The sequence below is a fragment of the Cloeon dipterum genome, chromosome 2 (assembly GCF_949628265.1).
Source record: "Cloeon dipterum chromosome 2, ieCloDipt1.1, whole genome shotgun sequence".
Taxonomy (NCBI): domain Eukaryota; kingdom Metazoa; phylum Arthropoda; class Insecta; order Ephemeroptera; family Baetidae; genus Cloeon; species Cloeon dipterum.
In genome coordinates, this window is record NC_088787.1 from 29,259,487 (window position 1) to 29,276,314 (window position 16,828).

Genomic DNA, 16,828 nt, shown 5'->3' on the forward strand with positions numbered 1-16,828 from the left:
AGTGCGCTCAACATTTTTTGTCCACCTCGTATAGAACGCAGGTGCTCCGTCTGGTCCCCTTTCCGCCTGTGGCTACGCAATTGCAGTTGAGCTCATTTTCTATTCTTTTTCATCTCGCTTTGAAACTCCGGCGCGCCGCCCGCAGGCCAACTCCGTTTGATTTTTTCTCGCATAATCGCCTTTTGATCATATTTTATGGCGTCTAGTTAAGCTGGACACATCGTTGCACATTTTAAAACAGATCCAATAAATTTTTGCACAGATATGACCACGTTTGCTTCAAAAATGAAAATTTTATTGCAAGCAACAATCTGAAGATTTTACGCCAGAACCGCTACAAGACATTTAAAAAATTTGCCTTTGAAACCTGTTAGTTTGAGCAGGATGAAAGTCGATTCAATTTCATATTCAGATGAAAACGGGTTTGTCGCATTAATAGTTTGCAATATACCAATTGGTTGTAATATAAAATTTTCCCTTGTCGCGAATTCTGTCATTCCAAAGTTCATTTTAAGAGAAAATTTTGTAAATATTTTATTGATCATCTCTTTAATTTTTTTAGGTATTCAGTCAGTTGTGTCGATTTATGTAGAGATTGAGAAAAATGTCACTGTAAGAATCCATAGTCTAATAAACCTCGTCGAACAAAAAATGGAATTCACTGGTGAATCCACATTAATATGAACCAACAACACTCTTTCAAAAACACCGTGAAAAAATCAAACTCTATAAAGTGCATTTTTTTCAAGGAAACCACTTTTAAATCATGAATAAAATGACATTCAAACCAGTCTTTGGAGTCCAAAACCGTAGTCTTTTTTTCGATAAAACAAACATATAAATCTCCCAACTTGTAATTTCGCGTACCTTTCAACTCGATTTGAAATGCTTTCAACGTTGAAGAGATTAACCAAATCGTTCCCCGTTTATATTTTAAAAACTAGACTTTATGCAAATTAATGTTTTCCATATTTTCCTGCACTGTACGAACGCATTTTGTAGAAAGGATGAAAATGCTGTCGCAATAAGCGCTGTTCTGTGCAGCTGAATAAGCACCAGCCGATAATTTCTCTCTGGATATTGCTTGGTACTGGAAAATTTCCATATGAAAAAAATGCTTCGAGCGGCGACCAGTGCGTGTTTTAATTTAAAACGCACTCCTCTCGGCAATGAGCATGGAGAGCAGACCTCGAAAAAAATTGCGGCCTTGTTGGCAATTGAAATGGTTTTACAAGTATATACTCACTCGCTCAGCGCCGGCAGCAGCTTGAGTCTCGCCTGCTTGGTCAGTTCCTGGGCCCTTCTTCGTGCCCTTTTCAGCTCGTCCCTGAGTTGGCTGTTGTCGCCGGAGCCTCCGAGAGTGCGCGCCAACGAGTGGTGCGAAGAGACCTCGCGGTTCAGGTCGGTCACCAGCTGTAAGCACCAAACGAAATACAGGTTGCAATATCACCGAACTGCTCAATATTTCGCTATTTTCCACCTCCCAAGAGAGAAATTTTACGAGGAAAAGCTACTTAGTTAATTTGCTGCTGGAAAATTCATTTCGCAAACAGTCGAGAGTCGGGCTGAAAAATGCCGGAGGCTGCTTCGTGTTAATTAAAACAAAAGTGCTGCCGCTCAGAGAAAGCTACTTCGCGAAAAATTATGCACTTAATTAGCGGCATTAAAGAGTCAGCGAATTGCACACGTTTTGTAGGCAACCAAAAATACATTTTTGTTGCAACAGGCAAAATGTATCTCAGTTAATGGAATTTTTAATTAATACGGAATTGAATTAAATTTTTTAATCCTCAATCATATGTTTTTGCAACACCATATGACAGCAGACAAAGTTTATATTGGAATCTTATTGAAGTAATCAAATATTATGAAAGGATACGAGAGTCACATAAAAAACTTATCAATTAAACAATTAGAAGGACGTGATTAGTTCTGTGATATTTAAATCAACTACGAATGTATTTTCCAATCCGATTTTGATTTGTTTCCCAACTATAAGAGTTAACATTCTCAGTACTTACATCATTATTATTTAATATAACACAGACTTACATTCTCATATCTTTTTATGAGTGCATGTTGAGCGGTAAAACTCAAGAAAATTTGACCAGCATTGCTCTTCACTGTTATTGTGTTGTAGGACAACTGCTTCACTAGCATTATTTTTGGGGACACTTATTTTGAACTTATTCTAGCAATATTTTGAGCACCACTGGTGGCATTCTCGCAGCCCTAACCCATCTCTTATTAAATTCGTATTACAATTAGCCATTCCTTTGAGGCACGTTAAAATATTCTTTTCTGACACGCATTATTGTTGAAAGAAAATGGATTTTTCAGTACAGTCACTTACTAAAAAATGCGAATATATTTTTCATTAAATAATATTATTCAGATTCCCTCGGTGTTTCTGTCTTTTTTATTTTTTTGATGATGAATTACGTGAGCAAATTCCCGTTGCGCACCCGGCTACAGATAAAATGAAAATTAGTTCTGAACAAAAGCCTTTGGGAAATGTGAAAATCCCGGCAAGCAGAGCGAAATTTAAGTGGCGCAAATAATAAGGAGCACCAAGTCGAATAAATCATGAGAGGGTCGTTTTGTTGGCAGATTTTGTGAGTCTGCTTTAGCGGTCGACCGCACAAACGCCGCTCAAAAGGGAGATCTCTCCCTCCTTTTCCTTACCACTTTCCTGTGGCAGTCGCAGAGAGGCAAACTTTAATCTATCCGCATCTCAATTCGTTTTTTGAATGGAACAGACGCGCCGAGGACGAGAGAGGCGCAAAATTGTTATCTTTAAAATCTTTCCTCTGGAATGAATCAGAAATTCCTTTGTTGGCGCAGTCACTCTCTACTTTTGCAAATAACAAACTCGGCTAACTGAAAGCCTTCTCTTTTTTTCGGAGCGGAAATCGGGGTTTCCACTACTTAATTCTGCTTGATTCCAACAGATACCGTGAAGTATTCAGATTTGAAAAAAAATTATAAAAAAACGCTGTGCCATAAGAGTCTTGAAGGAGGTTAAAATAAAACCAAATCAGAAATTTGTGCCTTCAAGTTTTTAGGATGCTTCTTTTGCAAATCCATCAATCAAACGTCAAGCTAAAATACTTCAAACATATTTTATCGTGATATTTCACTGTCCATGTCACTGCATAACTCTAATTAAGCGGAGGACGAAGCTTAACTGCGATGAAGTTCAAATGATTGATGAGACGCAAACTCACCCTCAGACACTCGGCTTTGCAGGCTTCGGCGCTGTCCACGCACCTGTCTTTGTGCGAACAGTACGGCAGCCAGAGCACGGTTGCCCCGCTGTCGGTCACGTGGGCGCCCGAGCCCCCTCTGTTGAACATGCTCCATCCTGTGAACACACAAAAGAGCTCTTAATAAAGTTCGATTTTTTAATAGCTTGATAACAATAAATGAAACCAAAAATGGTACAGAAATCCTCTATTTATAAGTAAAATTACTCGTTGTTGTGCAATGACAACAACGATTTTTCTGGAATTTGGATAACCATTCGTCAGTCCCTTTGAAATGGGGGTACCAGATAGCCGAAGTAAAACTACCGTGTTAAATTTTCAAAAACATCCGAAGACAATCCCAAATACCCGGAGGTTGGCGGTTTGCTTTAATTGACTTAATTGTCAGTTGAAAAATGGAGGAAAATTAATTACGATTTGATTCCATTAACATGTTCACTAATTACATTTGGCCAATTTTCATTTTAAAAAGTAAGTTAATTGCAAACTTTCTTTTTTAGAATGTATCGCTTTTTGTGAGCCCAAAGTAAGCGAGTTCCAATCTCTCTTTCATCCCTCACCAGGAGATAATTCCCTTGCTTCAAAGTCATTGAGTCGAGTTGTAGCCGCACGACCTTTTTGCCCGTTGTTGCGGTTCGGGCTAAACAAAAACGTCCGCTGTTTGCCTCCGCGTGCACGCGTGTGTGTACGTACGCAAGCCACCGAGCTGAGCTAATTTAATTCGGCTGAAAGTTAACAAAAGCGACGGCGACGGCACACATATAATACACACAATGCAGCCACGAGAGCAGTAAACATGGAATTAATATGCTGAAGGGATAAAACTTATTTAATGCAAAATGAGAGATATTTTTGACTAATTAGATGAATTAATTTTATGGAGCTCAGGATCTCTTTCTGGAATTAAGCTAATTTAACTGTCTGGACTAGGCAGTCACGTCAAATTTCATATTTCTCCCTTACAAAAATCACTTCTATCTTTTTTCGGGAGAGGCAGATTAAATGAGCGCTCCTCAATAAAGGTCCACAATACCGGCTCTATATTTATGTGACAGATTATCTCAATGAAATAAAAGAAAAATACTTTTGAATCTAAAAGAACGTGCATTTTCAAGACACGCCACTCTTTTCAGGATACGATCCCTTTTCCCACTCAAATTGTGTAGGATACACAGTAGATTTTATCTTGCGGAAAATGCTTTCTTCAAAGGAAACCAATCAAAAGGAATAGAGGGCCACGGCCACAAAAACATGAAACTCCGCAACTGTTTCTTATTTTTAATTAATATTCAAAATCAATCACTGATTAAACATTCACCTATAGCTGAGACTCAAAATGAGACTTTTATAACCTAGAACAGCCATCCAAATCAAAAGGTACGTCAGGTGGATAGTTTTTAATTTAATGTTAAAACAAATGAAAAAAAATTTCCCTAGCGGAAAGTGCTGGAACATAATTATTTTTTAAAGGTTTTCCTGTAGAGTTCTAACTATTTTGGTAATAGAATATGATTCCTATTAAAAACGTTTAAATGAGATTTTCTTGTTCTAAACAGTTAACATTTTTATTAGATTCGGTTGTAATACACGCGACACAAGTTCTTATTTTAAAATGTGGGTGTCAAAATATACTCTAAATGTTTGAAGAATTAGATAAATTAGAACAAAACAAAAATACTGGTATAACCTTGGATTTCGTTAATTTGATCTCAACATTCAGTCAAAGTTTGCCTGAAACGAGAAATCTCGGCCTCGTGTGTGGAGAAGCACGGATTTCTCAACGCTCTGGGCGGAAAATTAATTATTTGCCGCGTGTCTGTGTGTGCGCGTCCAACAGCTGTTGGACTTGTGTGTTTATTTCGAGCAGAACGAGTGGGCCGGCTGGACAGCACTTTTAATTATGTTTGCTCAAGAAGAAAGACGAGCGGCGGGAGCAAAAAGTAAAAGTTGAGGCCGCCGGCCATTCCCGTGCGCCACTTGACCAAATAAACCCTCATGCCGGGTATTAACAAAAGACATCGTGCAGAAAAAGTTGTCCCGCGACAGCACACATGTCTTGCTGAGCCACCAGAGGATATTAAATGCTCAACATAAATGGCACCATCACTTTTTGTTTCGGTGGAAGACCGAAAAGTCCTCCACTGGGCAATGAAATGCGCAACAAATTTATTTATAGATGAAACGAAACCTTTTTGAGTGACCAAAAAACCGGATCTAGATAGCAGGTTTTAGTGCTCCTTTCTCTCTCCATGGGTGTGAGCTGAGAACCATTATCTTTGCCTTGATAGATTAAACATAAGGAGACCGATTAAGAGGAAATTGATCGTGAAACGCGGCATCAAATTGCGATAAGAGGAGGGGACCTTTTTGAACGTGTGTTGCTTACACCTTGTTATACAAGCAACCCTTCCTCTGGCGAGGACCAAAAGCACGCAAGTGGACTACCAAGCAGAAAATGTGATGCAAATTTTACGAGAGAAGTAGAGAAACAGCGACCTTTTTCGTAATTTGGCTTATGAACATGCACGAAGAATATAAACCAGGTGTGCCGTACGCAGGAGCATGCAACGAAAAGCGAGCAAGGCCTGGGAAGAAGGTGTTTCAGCTGCAGTTTTATCGTTACAACTCTCAATAGAGCAACGCTGATATTGACACCGCAATTCATCAAGGCTAAGAAAGCGATCCATCGCTGTAGATGAACTGCTCTTGTCTCATTTGATTCATTCTTTGGTCGTTTTTTTGTGTGTTCATCTTGCTCATTTCTCATCATAGCTCTGCTCGGGAACGGTCCACAAACCACCAACACAAATCACCCATCTTTCGCAGAATAACATAAACATATTTTGTAGTTATTTCAGACTGATATTTATATTTATCAGCCAGCCAGAGCGAGCCGTGAAGAAAAGGAGTGTTTCGCAAGAAGCACTTTCATTGCCTTTGTTTGCCTCTAGTTCGCATGAGATCCATAAATAATCACGCGAATCGAGAAGGAGCTTTTGCTAGAGTGTGAAAGCAAGTTGCTATTTCTCTCGCGCTCATTTCTCAGAGGTGCAATAACGCGGCAGGCGTAGATTACAAGAGCGAGCCGAGCACCTCTCGACGGGAAACCGGAGCCAGCTTCTTTGCATTTTTCACCTTTGCCCCTCCCAGGGGAGCGCACCGAGGCAAACTTGAGCTCCGCGTATCGCCGATACGCTCCGCAATTCACGGTCTAGCTTGTCAGTGTTGATATTTCAATTGAAAAACGTATCAGGTCGCGCCCTGGGAAATAGCCCTCTTTTCTTTTCGTGCAATCTGGTTTAAAAGACACTTCGACTGGAAATAACAAATCTTCATATTGATGAAGCGTTTTTTGCAATGCAAACAGTGTTTCCTGCAGGGAAGGTACAGTTTATAAAACAAACTGCCGCATACTCGACTCAAGTGAGTGTATCGTCGACAGATTCTCTGCCATTGTTGCCGAAGGAAATAAAAAGGCAAAAAGCGGCTCTGCGCGTGCACGCGACACACCATCGCCGTAAATCTCAACCCTCTTGCGGCTTGCGGCGGAAGAACGCGGCGAGATAACTAATTTTCCATCATCTTGCCCGTCTTTTAAGTGCCCGGGCTTTCCCGTATTATTAAATTTAGCAAGTTTGACATGAAAGAAACGTCCGCCCACGCCTCCCCGGAGGATAATAGAATCTTAAAAGTCGTCGGTGCCGCGCGCGCGCTCCCTTTCTTTCGGCGCCTGCCGCAGATTTCCACCGGCGCATTGCGCCGCTAATTATATGGCCAAACGACTTTCTCGCGCCGTGAGATTATTACAGAGCTTCTGAGACCGGGTGATGATTAATGCTTTCGCACCCTTCTCCGTCAGGGGTCGAGAAGGCCTGCCAAGGGCACAAACTGATTATCACGCAGCGAGAAATTTAAGTGGACAATTATATTGATCGTGTCGTGCGGGAAATTATTTTAGCCAGGAACCATTTCCCGGCAATATAGTTTTCCTTTTTTACAATCTTGACCTGAATCTTGCTCTCATTTCAACTCATTTTTCAAGACGAGGTCGTTATCGACAAGATTGCTTTGAAAAGCGCATGCAATCAGTTGCCGGAATAAATCCGAGAAGAGTTGCATATATCCAATCAGACTGAATGCACAGCAACTTGCCAAAGCATGGTTGATCCGTTCGTGCACTGACACGACCATTAAATCAGCAAAGCCCTTCCTGGCCATTTAGCAGCTGGGGGATTGTGCATTTGCATCGGTTTTGAAAGAAAAGGAGGTCAACAACTGAATATTGTGCAGGGAGAGCGTCGATGGCTGTTGCAGACACATGCCTGATGAGCCCTTTGTTTGTGTCTTGCGTCGCGCACCGTTTTAGCCATTTGAGCGGAGATTTCGAGTGCGTGAGTGGATAAGTGGCGGAGACAGAAAAGGATGCCTCTTCCGCCGCCCGCGCGCCGTCAATGCCAGAAAACGCCGATCGATCTTAAATAGCGCGTGCGGACAATATGACACTCGCGCAAATCACGCTACCCGACACGCAATAAATCAAAATCAACCGCTCTTCTTTTGTTACACTTTGGTATCCGCACATACATACATTTGAAACGGCCATGCACATTTATCTTGCTCAATGCTAATGGAGCCGCGACGCTGCGCCATTTGCTCCTTTTTTCCTGGCTCATCGACCGTGCCGTCGTTATTGATTCACTGTACAAAGCTTGATCGATACTTCAGAATTAATTTCAATGGGAAAAGCGAAAAAGATAGACGTACCGTGCAACACCTTTTATTTCCCAGACGCTGGCAAATCTTTTCATTTATTACCAGGAAAAATTAAAATGTTAGTTGTCTTTTTTAAATCATTTTATTTTATGCCACTCTCTGTGAAATTCCAAGGATGAGCGACTAATTGTATGTGTGAAATTTTAAATAAAATTATATGGCACAGAAAACATCCACTCACAATCAGACCTCGTAAGCAGTATATTTTACGGGCAAAACAAAATTCTCGTTGCAGTATTTGTTAGCTGCAGGATATTTTGGATCTTCGGCTTTGGAAGATAACGACTGCATACTTATAACAGCACTATCAGAATCTCGAAATCTCGTGAAAAAACCACCTCTCCCCTCCTTGGGATATCACTCCCCTTACAATAAATTTGCAAGCCCGGGCTACCCCACATCTGAATTATTATTGTTCAGTTTAAAATTCTTTTTGTGATTTCTCTTAGCGTATTTCAATTTAGAGGAAGGGTTGACCTCACACCAATTATACCACGTCACAACTAGATTTTTTAGTGGACTGAAAAAATCTTAAAAAAATACCATTATCTTAAATATGCGCTCTATAAATTGGGAAAGAACTAACATTTACCCAGGTTGCCTTTTATATTTCTGAAAAAGTTGGCTCCAAAGTATGCATGCTAATCAAGCGGCGTTTCTTTTGAAAATCACAGTTCATTTCGCCAGAACGGAAATTTACTTCGTCGCACACCGTTGGATAGATCGTGACGAGAGGAATCGGAATAATTGATAAACCTTACTCAATCTGAAATTGAGCTGTTACATACTCGGACCAAATTTGAATTTTGCACATTCAAACTAAAAATTTGATCAACTGCTAATATAGTCAACACAGCTCTAAATCATTTCAATTGTTTACACCTGTATCAATCCACTTCAATTATTTTTCTATCTGACAATAAGTCGCATCGCCATTAACAATGTTACTATCTGAATACTTTCTCCTTTGGTTTAATTCCACAAAGGAAGTCGCGACAATTGCATTCTCTGCCGTTAATGGAGGCAAACACTGCGCTTCTGCTGAGCATCAAGAGCGGTGTAATATTCCTCCTAATACTACGACAGACATCCCTCGTTCAATCGATACGCAACCAGCCTCTCGTCCTCCCTGGCCGAGTGTAATTAGGCAATTAACGACAGTAATATACCTCTGCACGGCCCATCGAGTCCTTGATGCAAAGAGGAGCTCTCCCTTTCTGGGGGCAGCTATTGTATGGACAAAGCTATCGATTTGCCTATGGTAATTCGGCCTAAACTCACACTGCATCCAGGTGGAAGCGCAAAGTTGCCGATAAATTTTTATGGCGATTCGTATTGCAAATCGCGCTAGAAATGCGCCCCAAGGACTGCTGATTCATAGTTATGGGCATTAACAAACACGACTGAATTATTCACGCCAGCCTCGGGCAACACGTGTATAAGGTTGCATTAATGCGCTCGGTGCATTGGTCCGTTCCGTCGCCATTAGGTGCACCTCACACCTGCTCGGACGGGCTCTCAATAGAATGGTCCTCGTCCCTCTCACCCGGCATTAATGACTCGCCCACACCGCTCTTCGCAACGAACAGCTGCCGAGCCCGGCGATGCGGACACTCGAACGTTCCCTTTTGCCGCTCAGCTAGTCCTTTTTGGATCTAAATCTCAAACGAGAGGTGGTTTTGTGCCATTGATTCGGGGGGAACGCAGCAGCCGGAGTCGAAACCGTGCTAACAAGGGACGAGACACGCAGCCTAACGAGTTGCGTGTATGCTAAAACGGCGCGTAACTCGTGTTAATTTGTCGGGCGCGTCTCTGTAATTGCGCGTCGCCTTCTCTAATCAAATTTGCCAGAATCATGGCATGGCGCGCGCCTTGTTTTCCCGCTGCACCGCCTTTGCCAACCTAGCCCAGCCCCGTCTGTGTAATTACTACGCGCGAAGCCGTCTCACTCACTCAGTCGAGCACGTCGCAAGTTTTTTGTTTCTTTCAAAATGCCAAACCTCTAGTTTATTGTTGGCTGTATCTATATTCTAGGAAAGCCAATCAAAATCGTTTGTTTGTTAGTGGGGAATATATAAAACTTAAAATATGAAACAAATTGTTAGAATTTATCAATTTACTGTCCATATTGTGGTTTGAATCAACATTCGCGGGAAAGATTTGTCATGCAAGATGAATTTTCACCAGGCATACATTAAAAAAAACAATTTTTTTTAATTGCTGATAGATGCCAATGAACGCAGAAAAGCTCAAGAAAATTCTGATTGTTCAGTTGAAATTAGGGAAGCTGCATTTTAATTTTAACTGATAATAATTAACTTTGTGGTTATTAACCTTACATAGTGGTGCCCAAACAGAGATGACAAGAAAAGAAAATCTTCTAACTATCAGGCACGTTTTGATTTTCTTAATAACACTATTTTACTTCGAGTTCATAAGGCTTCAGTTAATATTTTTAGAATAAAATGTCAAGAAAGTTAATGGAAGTCACTTTTCACTGCGCGTCTAAAAGGCAACGTCGAGCTTTTCACTGTTGTTCATTTAACGTTGCAGTCGGGCGACGTTGGAATTTTATTTTTTGCTATCAGGAAAGTTAACGCAAATGTTATGTGTCTGATGAAAATTAAGAAAGTTCGCCGCGCTACCCCTTCGGCGTGATATAGTATATTTGCAAAGCACGACGAGCAAAATGAAAGAGTAATGTGCTTACGCTATCGCGCAGTAGCAAACTTTAGCCTCTCTGATTTGCACTTGGCGTGATGACCGGCTCGCCATGGTGTTGCACCCCAGACATTATTTGCAGCCATCCTGTTTCGACGTGGTTTCGTCGGCGGTAAAGCCGCTTTCTCGCACGCCAAAGGTGGGAGGGCGACCCTCGTCAAGCTGAAACTTTTACAAAATCCGGGCAGCGTGGCCAAGATAAAATGAACGAACTCTCGCCGAAATCGGTAATCGGGATTAGCATCACCGCTCGAGCGAAGTTCCTCTTGACGTGCAGCGTTAGAAATTTGCAACGTTGCTAAAAGAGTGACAAATTGCGGAAAAACGAGCACATTAAACCTGGCGAATGTATTGATCTTTCAGGCAAAGTTTCCGCGAACGGAAGTGTCAAACTTGACAGGAATTAAAAATCTGGGAAACTTTGTTCGAAGAGGAAAGGGCGATTTTTCTCCAGCCAGGAGCGATTTTACGAAAGAATTTATCGCGCAACTGTAGTACTTCTGCTGTGGAAAATTTTTTCTGGCCTGACTCACGGCAAATCTCGCGCAATAAGGCAACGGGCCAATAAGCTGAATATGGGGCAATAACTTGTTGGCAGTTACAGGAAAAGCGCAACACGAGAGAGCCAAACTGTTGAAAAACGATAAGAAAGTATGATACTGGGACCATTATATGCTATTTATCCACGAACGGTGCACGACAAGAAAACAAGTAAATTAAGGCATTTCTTTCCAAAATCATCTTTGATGTTAATAGAAAATGGAAAATTCTTCTTTTACCCCCCTTTCCCCCTTATAGTTTTATCGAAATTTAATAAAGTTTAGTTTAAATTGATTTTCCTAGCCGATGGTTCGCATTGTGAAGCGCATTTCACAGTGTTCATTTGCATTAGCAATGCGAGAATCTGATAATACGCTTGAATCGGAGCTTGGATGCCAAAGTTTTACTCGCAAACTTAATCAGTCCATTTGTATCCGTGGGCGTGCAATAGCACTCTGACTCGCTTAAGCGCTGGTTATTTACACTTTTCCAGCACGTGTGGATAATATGTTTTCATGGGCAAATTTTTCAATCAAAGACCCTGATGCGGGGGCGACGGCAGTTTTGTATATAGTGTACTGTCTATCCTCGTTCGCGATGTTATTGGGCGATCATGCGGTCCGTTGCCTCTTGATGGCTTTAAGCAAGTCTTTCCCACTAGGGGAAACAGTAATATAAAAAATGTGTTGGAGACATAAAATAAGAAAAGCGTGCAATTTAAGAAATAGATTATTAATAATTATTGTTTCGTCATTGGGAATTATTCTAAAACTTTTACTTTTGAGTGAAGAATATCCAAAATTCCGAGTCAAATTTATTTTGGCTCTCTCTCTCTCTCTCTCTCTCTCTCTCTCTCTCTCTCTCTGCGTTATGCCTTTGTGACTGGGAGATCTCCTAATTTGGAGGTACCACAAGGCAGACTTTAGAGCGCTTTGAACTTGCATTTACCGCGGCTCCTGCGGTGCCAACTTAAGGGCAGACGGAAACAGCTGCGGGATGTTTTTCCTTCTGTATGAGCCGTGTTATTTCGCCGCTCTAAGATCTCGGAGGAACGCGTGAGCGAGAGTAATTCAGCCAAGGATCTGCTCTATAATCCAGGGCCTAATGCTTCCTCAACAAGAGACCCTTTCCCCGTTTGTTTTGCCACCGGGACGCTCCACTGACCCCGATGATGTGGGGGAAAAGCGAAAAAGGCAGCCTTCACAACGTGTCATCCGAGGTTGATTTATGAAAATTGCATTGTTGCTCCTGCATGACAACGGAAAAAAGAGGGCGGTGACGGCTCTTTTGCGGCTTCGCAAACACAGCTTTGCTCTATACATAGATGCATTTTTTGTTGCGAGCCACAAGACTCGATGGAGCCAAAACCCAGCATGGGGTTGGCAATTTAACATGAAATGCATAACAGAAGCAATTTACAAAATTGCTGTTTCTTTGTTTTTATAAACTAATTCTCTTCCTTGTCTCTATCTCTCTCTGAGAAAAAGCATGTTTGTCTTCCGAGAAAGGCAACCAACCTCACTGCAATAGCAATCAACTCGCAAAAAAATTGTGACTAAAAATAAATTGGTAAACGAATAAAAACGCAAGCGTCCAAGCCGAAAGATAATAAACGCACAGCGTCGAGGATCATGTTTCAAGCGATTTGAAACCTAAAAGCAATCTTCTTTGTGGAAAAAATCCAAGACAAATAACAATCATCTTTCCAGCAGCTCAGGAAAATTCCTTTATCGCACTTCATTTTTTCCAAGCATTTTGCAGCATCTTTTCATTTGTCGTGTGTTGAAAGCGAATTTTGGAGGGGCTCGTCCTCAAGCCCGCAACCACCATGTAGTTTGTATTAGTTTGTTTTGCAGTGTTTTGCTTCGGCCGCAAGACCAAGTTCGCAAGCCAACAAATTGCAATGCCAGGACGATGAGGGTGGTGGGCAATAAAACAAGGGGCGGAAGCACGGAAACTTAATTTCGCACACGCCCGCATGGCGCCGGCCAGCGTGGTTCGCCGGCAAAGAAAGCAGCGCGTCAAAACTCGCGCGGCGAGAGAAGAATTATAAGGCCAATTACCGAGTTTGCCGAATCATGCGCTCCTCTTCGCAACATTACACTCGGCGATAATGGCCCCCGGGGGTGAAGGGGTGGGAATGGAAGCTGAGAGGACGGGCTATTTGTTTCGGCACGACTGCGGCGGTCGCAAAACCGCGCCACGCTACTCAAACAAATGTCCTGAGAGCAACGGCACATTAATTTGCGCATCCAGTCATTGTCATCATGATCCCAACCGTTATTTTTCGCGTAAATTTAGTTTCGAAATTCTAGTTCAAAGGGATGCTGTTAAAATTCGGTGAGTAAACAAAATTTATTTTTCAACGAGCAGGCTTTCAACCTCACAGTCGGGTGAAATGTGATCAACTATTTGTGGTCTAAATTGCTCGGAAAAATGCAAGGCAAACAAATTTTTGAACGAGGGTAAAATTTCGGCTTCCAATTTATACTTAAGAGCAATTGTGTAGGTCCTACAGCGCAAAGGTATAATTCTAATTATAAAAATGCATCTCTACTTTCTCATTTAATTTTTAAGTTAAATCCTTGAAAAACATGCGACGCACGAGAAAAGAGGTGGAGCATTTCCACACTTGATGCATTTCTTGAGCTGGTAAGTTTCCCGACGATATCAACAAAACCCTCAAGAGATGTAACACACTTTTTATTGTTCTCATGGTGTGAATTATTACAAATTTTCATTTTCTTTTTCAATATTGTCGATTTAGATGGTTTTAATAGATGGATTTCAACTTAACACGTCACTTACAACCCGATTCACATGTATTTTATGCATAAAACGCGTAATGCACAACGAATAAATTTAAAAATGATATATTGTTTTATTCAATATCCCATGCATCACGAAAAGCTTTGCAAGAGCGCTGGGCGAGTTTTTCCAAACAGAGCTTTGTGAGTTAAAGCTGACTGTTTCAATACCGAAAGCGTGCCCTTTGGGACAGAGTCGCCATTGTTCCGTTCTCGCCGCGCAACAAGATTAAAAAGCGCGAACCCTCTCGCAGAGACAGAAAAAAAGCACTTGTGTGTGCGCTGCAGAGAAATGAGCGATGACAAAAGCCGATGATGTGTTGGCAACGGGCTTTGTGCGCTGGCAAATTTGATCAATAGACACCGAGGCCATGGCACCACGGAATTTTTGCGCGAATTCCGTTGGTGAAAAACAATTGATCGCAATTATACAGCACAGAGCTGCTGCCTGCTCCTATGTGCAAAATATGTAATACCCGTCTGCGCGATTGATCCGGCCGCGGAGCAAACTGCGCGCGTCAATTATTCATTGTACCATCCAATTCAGCCGACGTTATTAAAAACAGAGCATTACCGATGCTTACCGCTGCAGGTCTTCGCTCGATTAGTGCGGTCAAATTAATGTGGGACGCGTGTGTGTTAATAAGCAGCCAAACGGGATTGTGTGTAAATAAATCCTCGCCCTGCGGCCCACTCTAATTGCCGATATGACCAGCGACCGAATTAACCGATGCTAAATAAAGATGAGACCGTGATAAATACGATTTCCAAAAAGCCTTTCCTTCTCTCTATTTCTCGTTGTCGTGTCTACAGAATGAAAAATTCTTATAAAAGTAGGAAGAGAGTGCAAATTTTCATTATTTTTCAATGACTTCACCTGGAATTTAATCCGGCACACTGCTCGAAATCCTAAGAGAGTGAGTTCTGGCAAAGTTAAACAACGTTCAGAGTTCCAACTACCTACGCAGAACTATTCAATGAGGAACGGATTCGAGTTCTATACGCACGGCGCAGCACGCGACTCTATTATTCCTTTCAGCGCTTCCAACTCCACTGAAAGCAGCGCCAGCAATAATTTCGAAATTGGATTTCCCTAAGGAGAGTGGGAACGGCAAAGGGGCCCGGATTCAGATTTAATTGTTCATTCCAATGCACTGCGAGGCGTTTGGCTATGCTTAGACGTTCGACTGACTGAGGCGGCTGGACCAAAGGACGAAAGCAGCCTTGCTCCCGTGCACGGCGCATTATAGACTCTTCTCAGTTGCCATGGCAACATGCATTATCCTTTTGTCGAATCGCTTGTTTTCAGCAAAAATTAAAAGCAGTTCGCAGCAAAACACACACTTCCCTAGTGGCAATCGATTTTTCTATTTTGTTTTAGCTACACTTGAATTTCAAATATGAAACTAAATGCAAAGTTCCTGATAGAATTCAGCCCCCAGAGTACCACGTTTGCTTGCCAGTCTAAAATCGCACGTAGGACCGTTATAGGGAAGAAGAAGAACAGTTTGAAAAATTTGCAAGTTTTTATTTCACGGATGAACTCCACGAAAGATCATTTTTTTTTCTCTCTGCAGATAACCTAAGTATTGCGAAAGACAAGACTCAAGTTTGCGTTAGTTCTTCAAGTAGGAGAGATAAAACTTATACCCGAGGCATTGTTCTAGGGTAATACGGGTATGGGTAATACAATTTCACCGCAGTTGCTGCATCAATCGAATAAATTAAAACTAGATTTCAACCCTGTTGTCTTCTCAAGCAGGTCTTTATCAGATTAGTACTGCCATTGTGAGTGCAGTTAGACGTTATTAACGGCTGTAAAAATCATTTAAAATTTATCACTGCAGTGTTTAATAAATATTGAAGTAATGAAAATTAGGCCAAAATCAGCTCTTCCTGAATATGCGAGATTATTTTCACTTTTGCCACTCCATCTGATTTTTTCTAGACACCTCTAGAAAGAAATATTGTTTGGTGATTGGGAGAATTCTGCAAGGAATAAGTTAGTAAATTTTCAAATATTATCTTTAATTTGATATTCATTTATAAATTCCTTAATTTCTCCAGAATCTCACAAACTAGCTTCAACACTGTACAATAATTTGGAAAAATTATTGCTGAAAAGATAATTTATTGTCTGTTGTCAATTTTGTTAAGAATCATTTTGAATCTGCAAAAAATCGAGCCGTTGAGTTAGTTACTTGATACAGGTCTTCCTTGTCGGGGTGCTGCCAGAAAATAATAATAATTCATTATATTTCCTGACAATTTTCTAGCTGTAGGTGTAGGGGTAGGGATTTTCTATTATTTATCAGAATGATTGGTTTTGCTTTACCTTCCCTCTTAAATCAGATATTTTTTAATTATTTTCGTGTCATTCCTCTCCTCAACTTGAAATGCAAATTACAGCAATAATTAATCAAAATATTTAAATAGCTTAATCCGGTGAGATTACATCTGTAATTAATCATTTTTGCCATGTTTTGTCAGTTCTGTTCGCCAGATTTTGCTTTCTATTTTCTTTTGTTTATTATAGATTTTACTGTGTAATGACAACTAGCAAGAATGAACAAACATAAACTATACCAACATCAGCACAAACTTAAGTTATTCCTGCGATGCTCCAGGAATAAATTATTATTCCGGGATAAGGAGAACAAATGTGCAGAGGCTCTTGCTGAATGAAAAGGCAAACACGGCTCTTGACACAGCCAGGAGAGG

General features: G+C 41.1%; 2 protein-coding genes across 3 annotated transcripts in view; one reads left to right on the forward strand and one right to left on the reverse strand.

Moving 5' to 3' along the window:
- zda (zonda) overlaps positions 1–16,828 on the forward strand; it is a 117,536-nt gene that overhangs the window by 84,404 nt on the left and 16,304 nt on the right. The gene's annotated exons all lie outside the window — the stretch shown is intronic.
- Positions 1–16,828, reverse strand: part of LOC135936427 (regulator of G-protein signaling 9-binding protein-like) — a 35,868-nt gene that overhangs the window by 10,999 nt on the left and 8,041 nt on the right. For both annotated transcript variants that reach the window (XR_010574332.1, XM_065479232.1), the window contains exons 2-3: positions 3,228–3,364; positions 1,247–1,413 (exon numbers count right to left, since the gene is read on the reverse strand). Coding sequence is in view for 1 of the 2 variants with exons in the window: in XM_065479232.1 (XP_065335304.1) it covers positions 1,247–1,413; positions 3,228–3,364 (304 nt within the window). In the remaining variant the exon portion in view is untranslated. The remainder of the gene's footprint in view (positions 1–1,246; positions 1,414–3,227; positions 3,365–16,828) is intronic.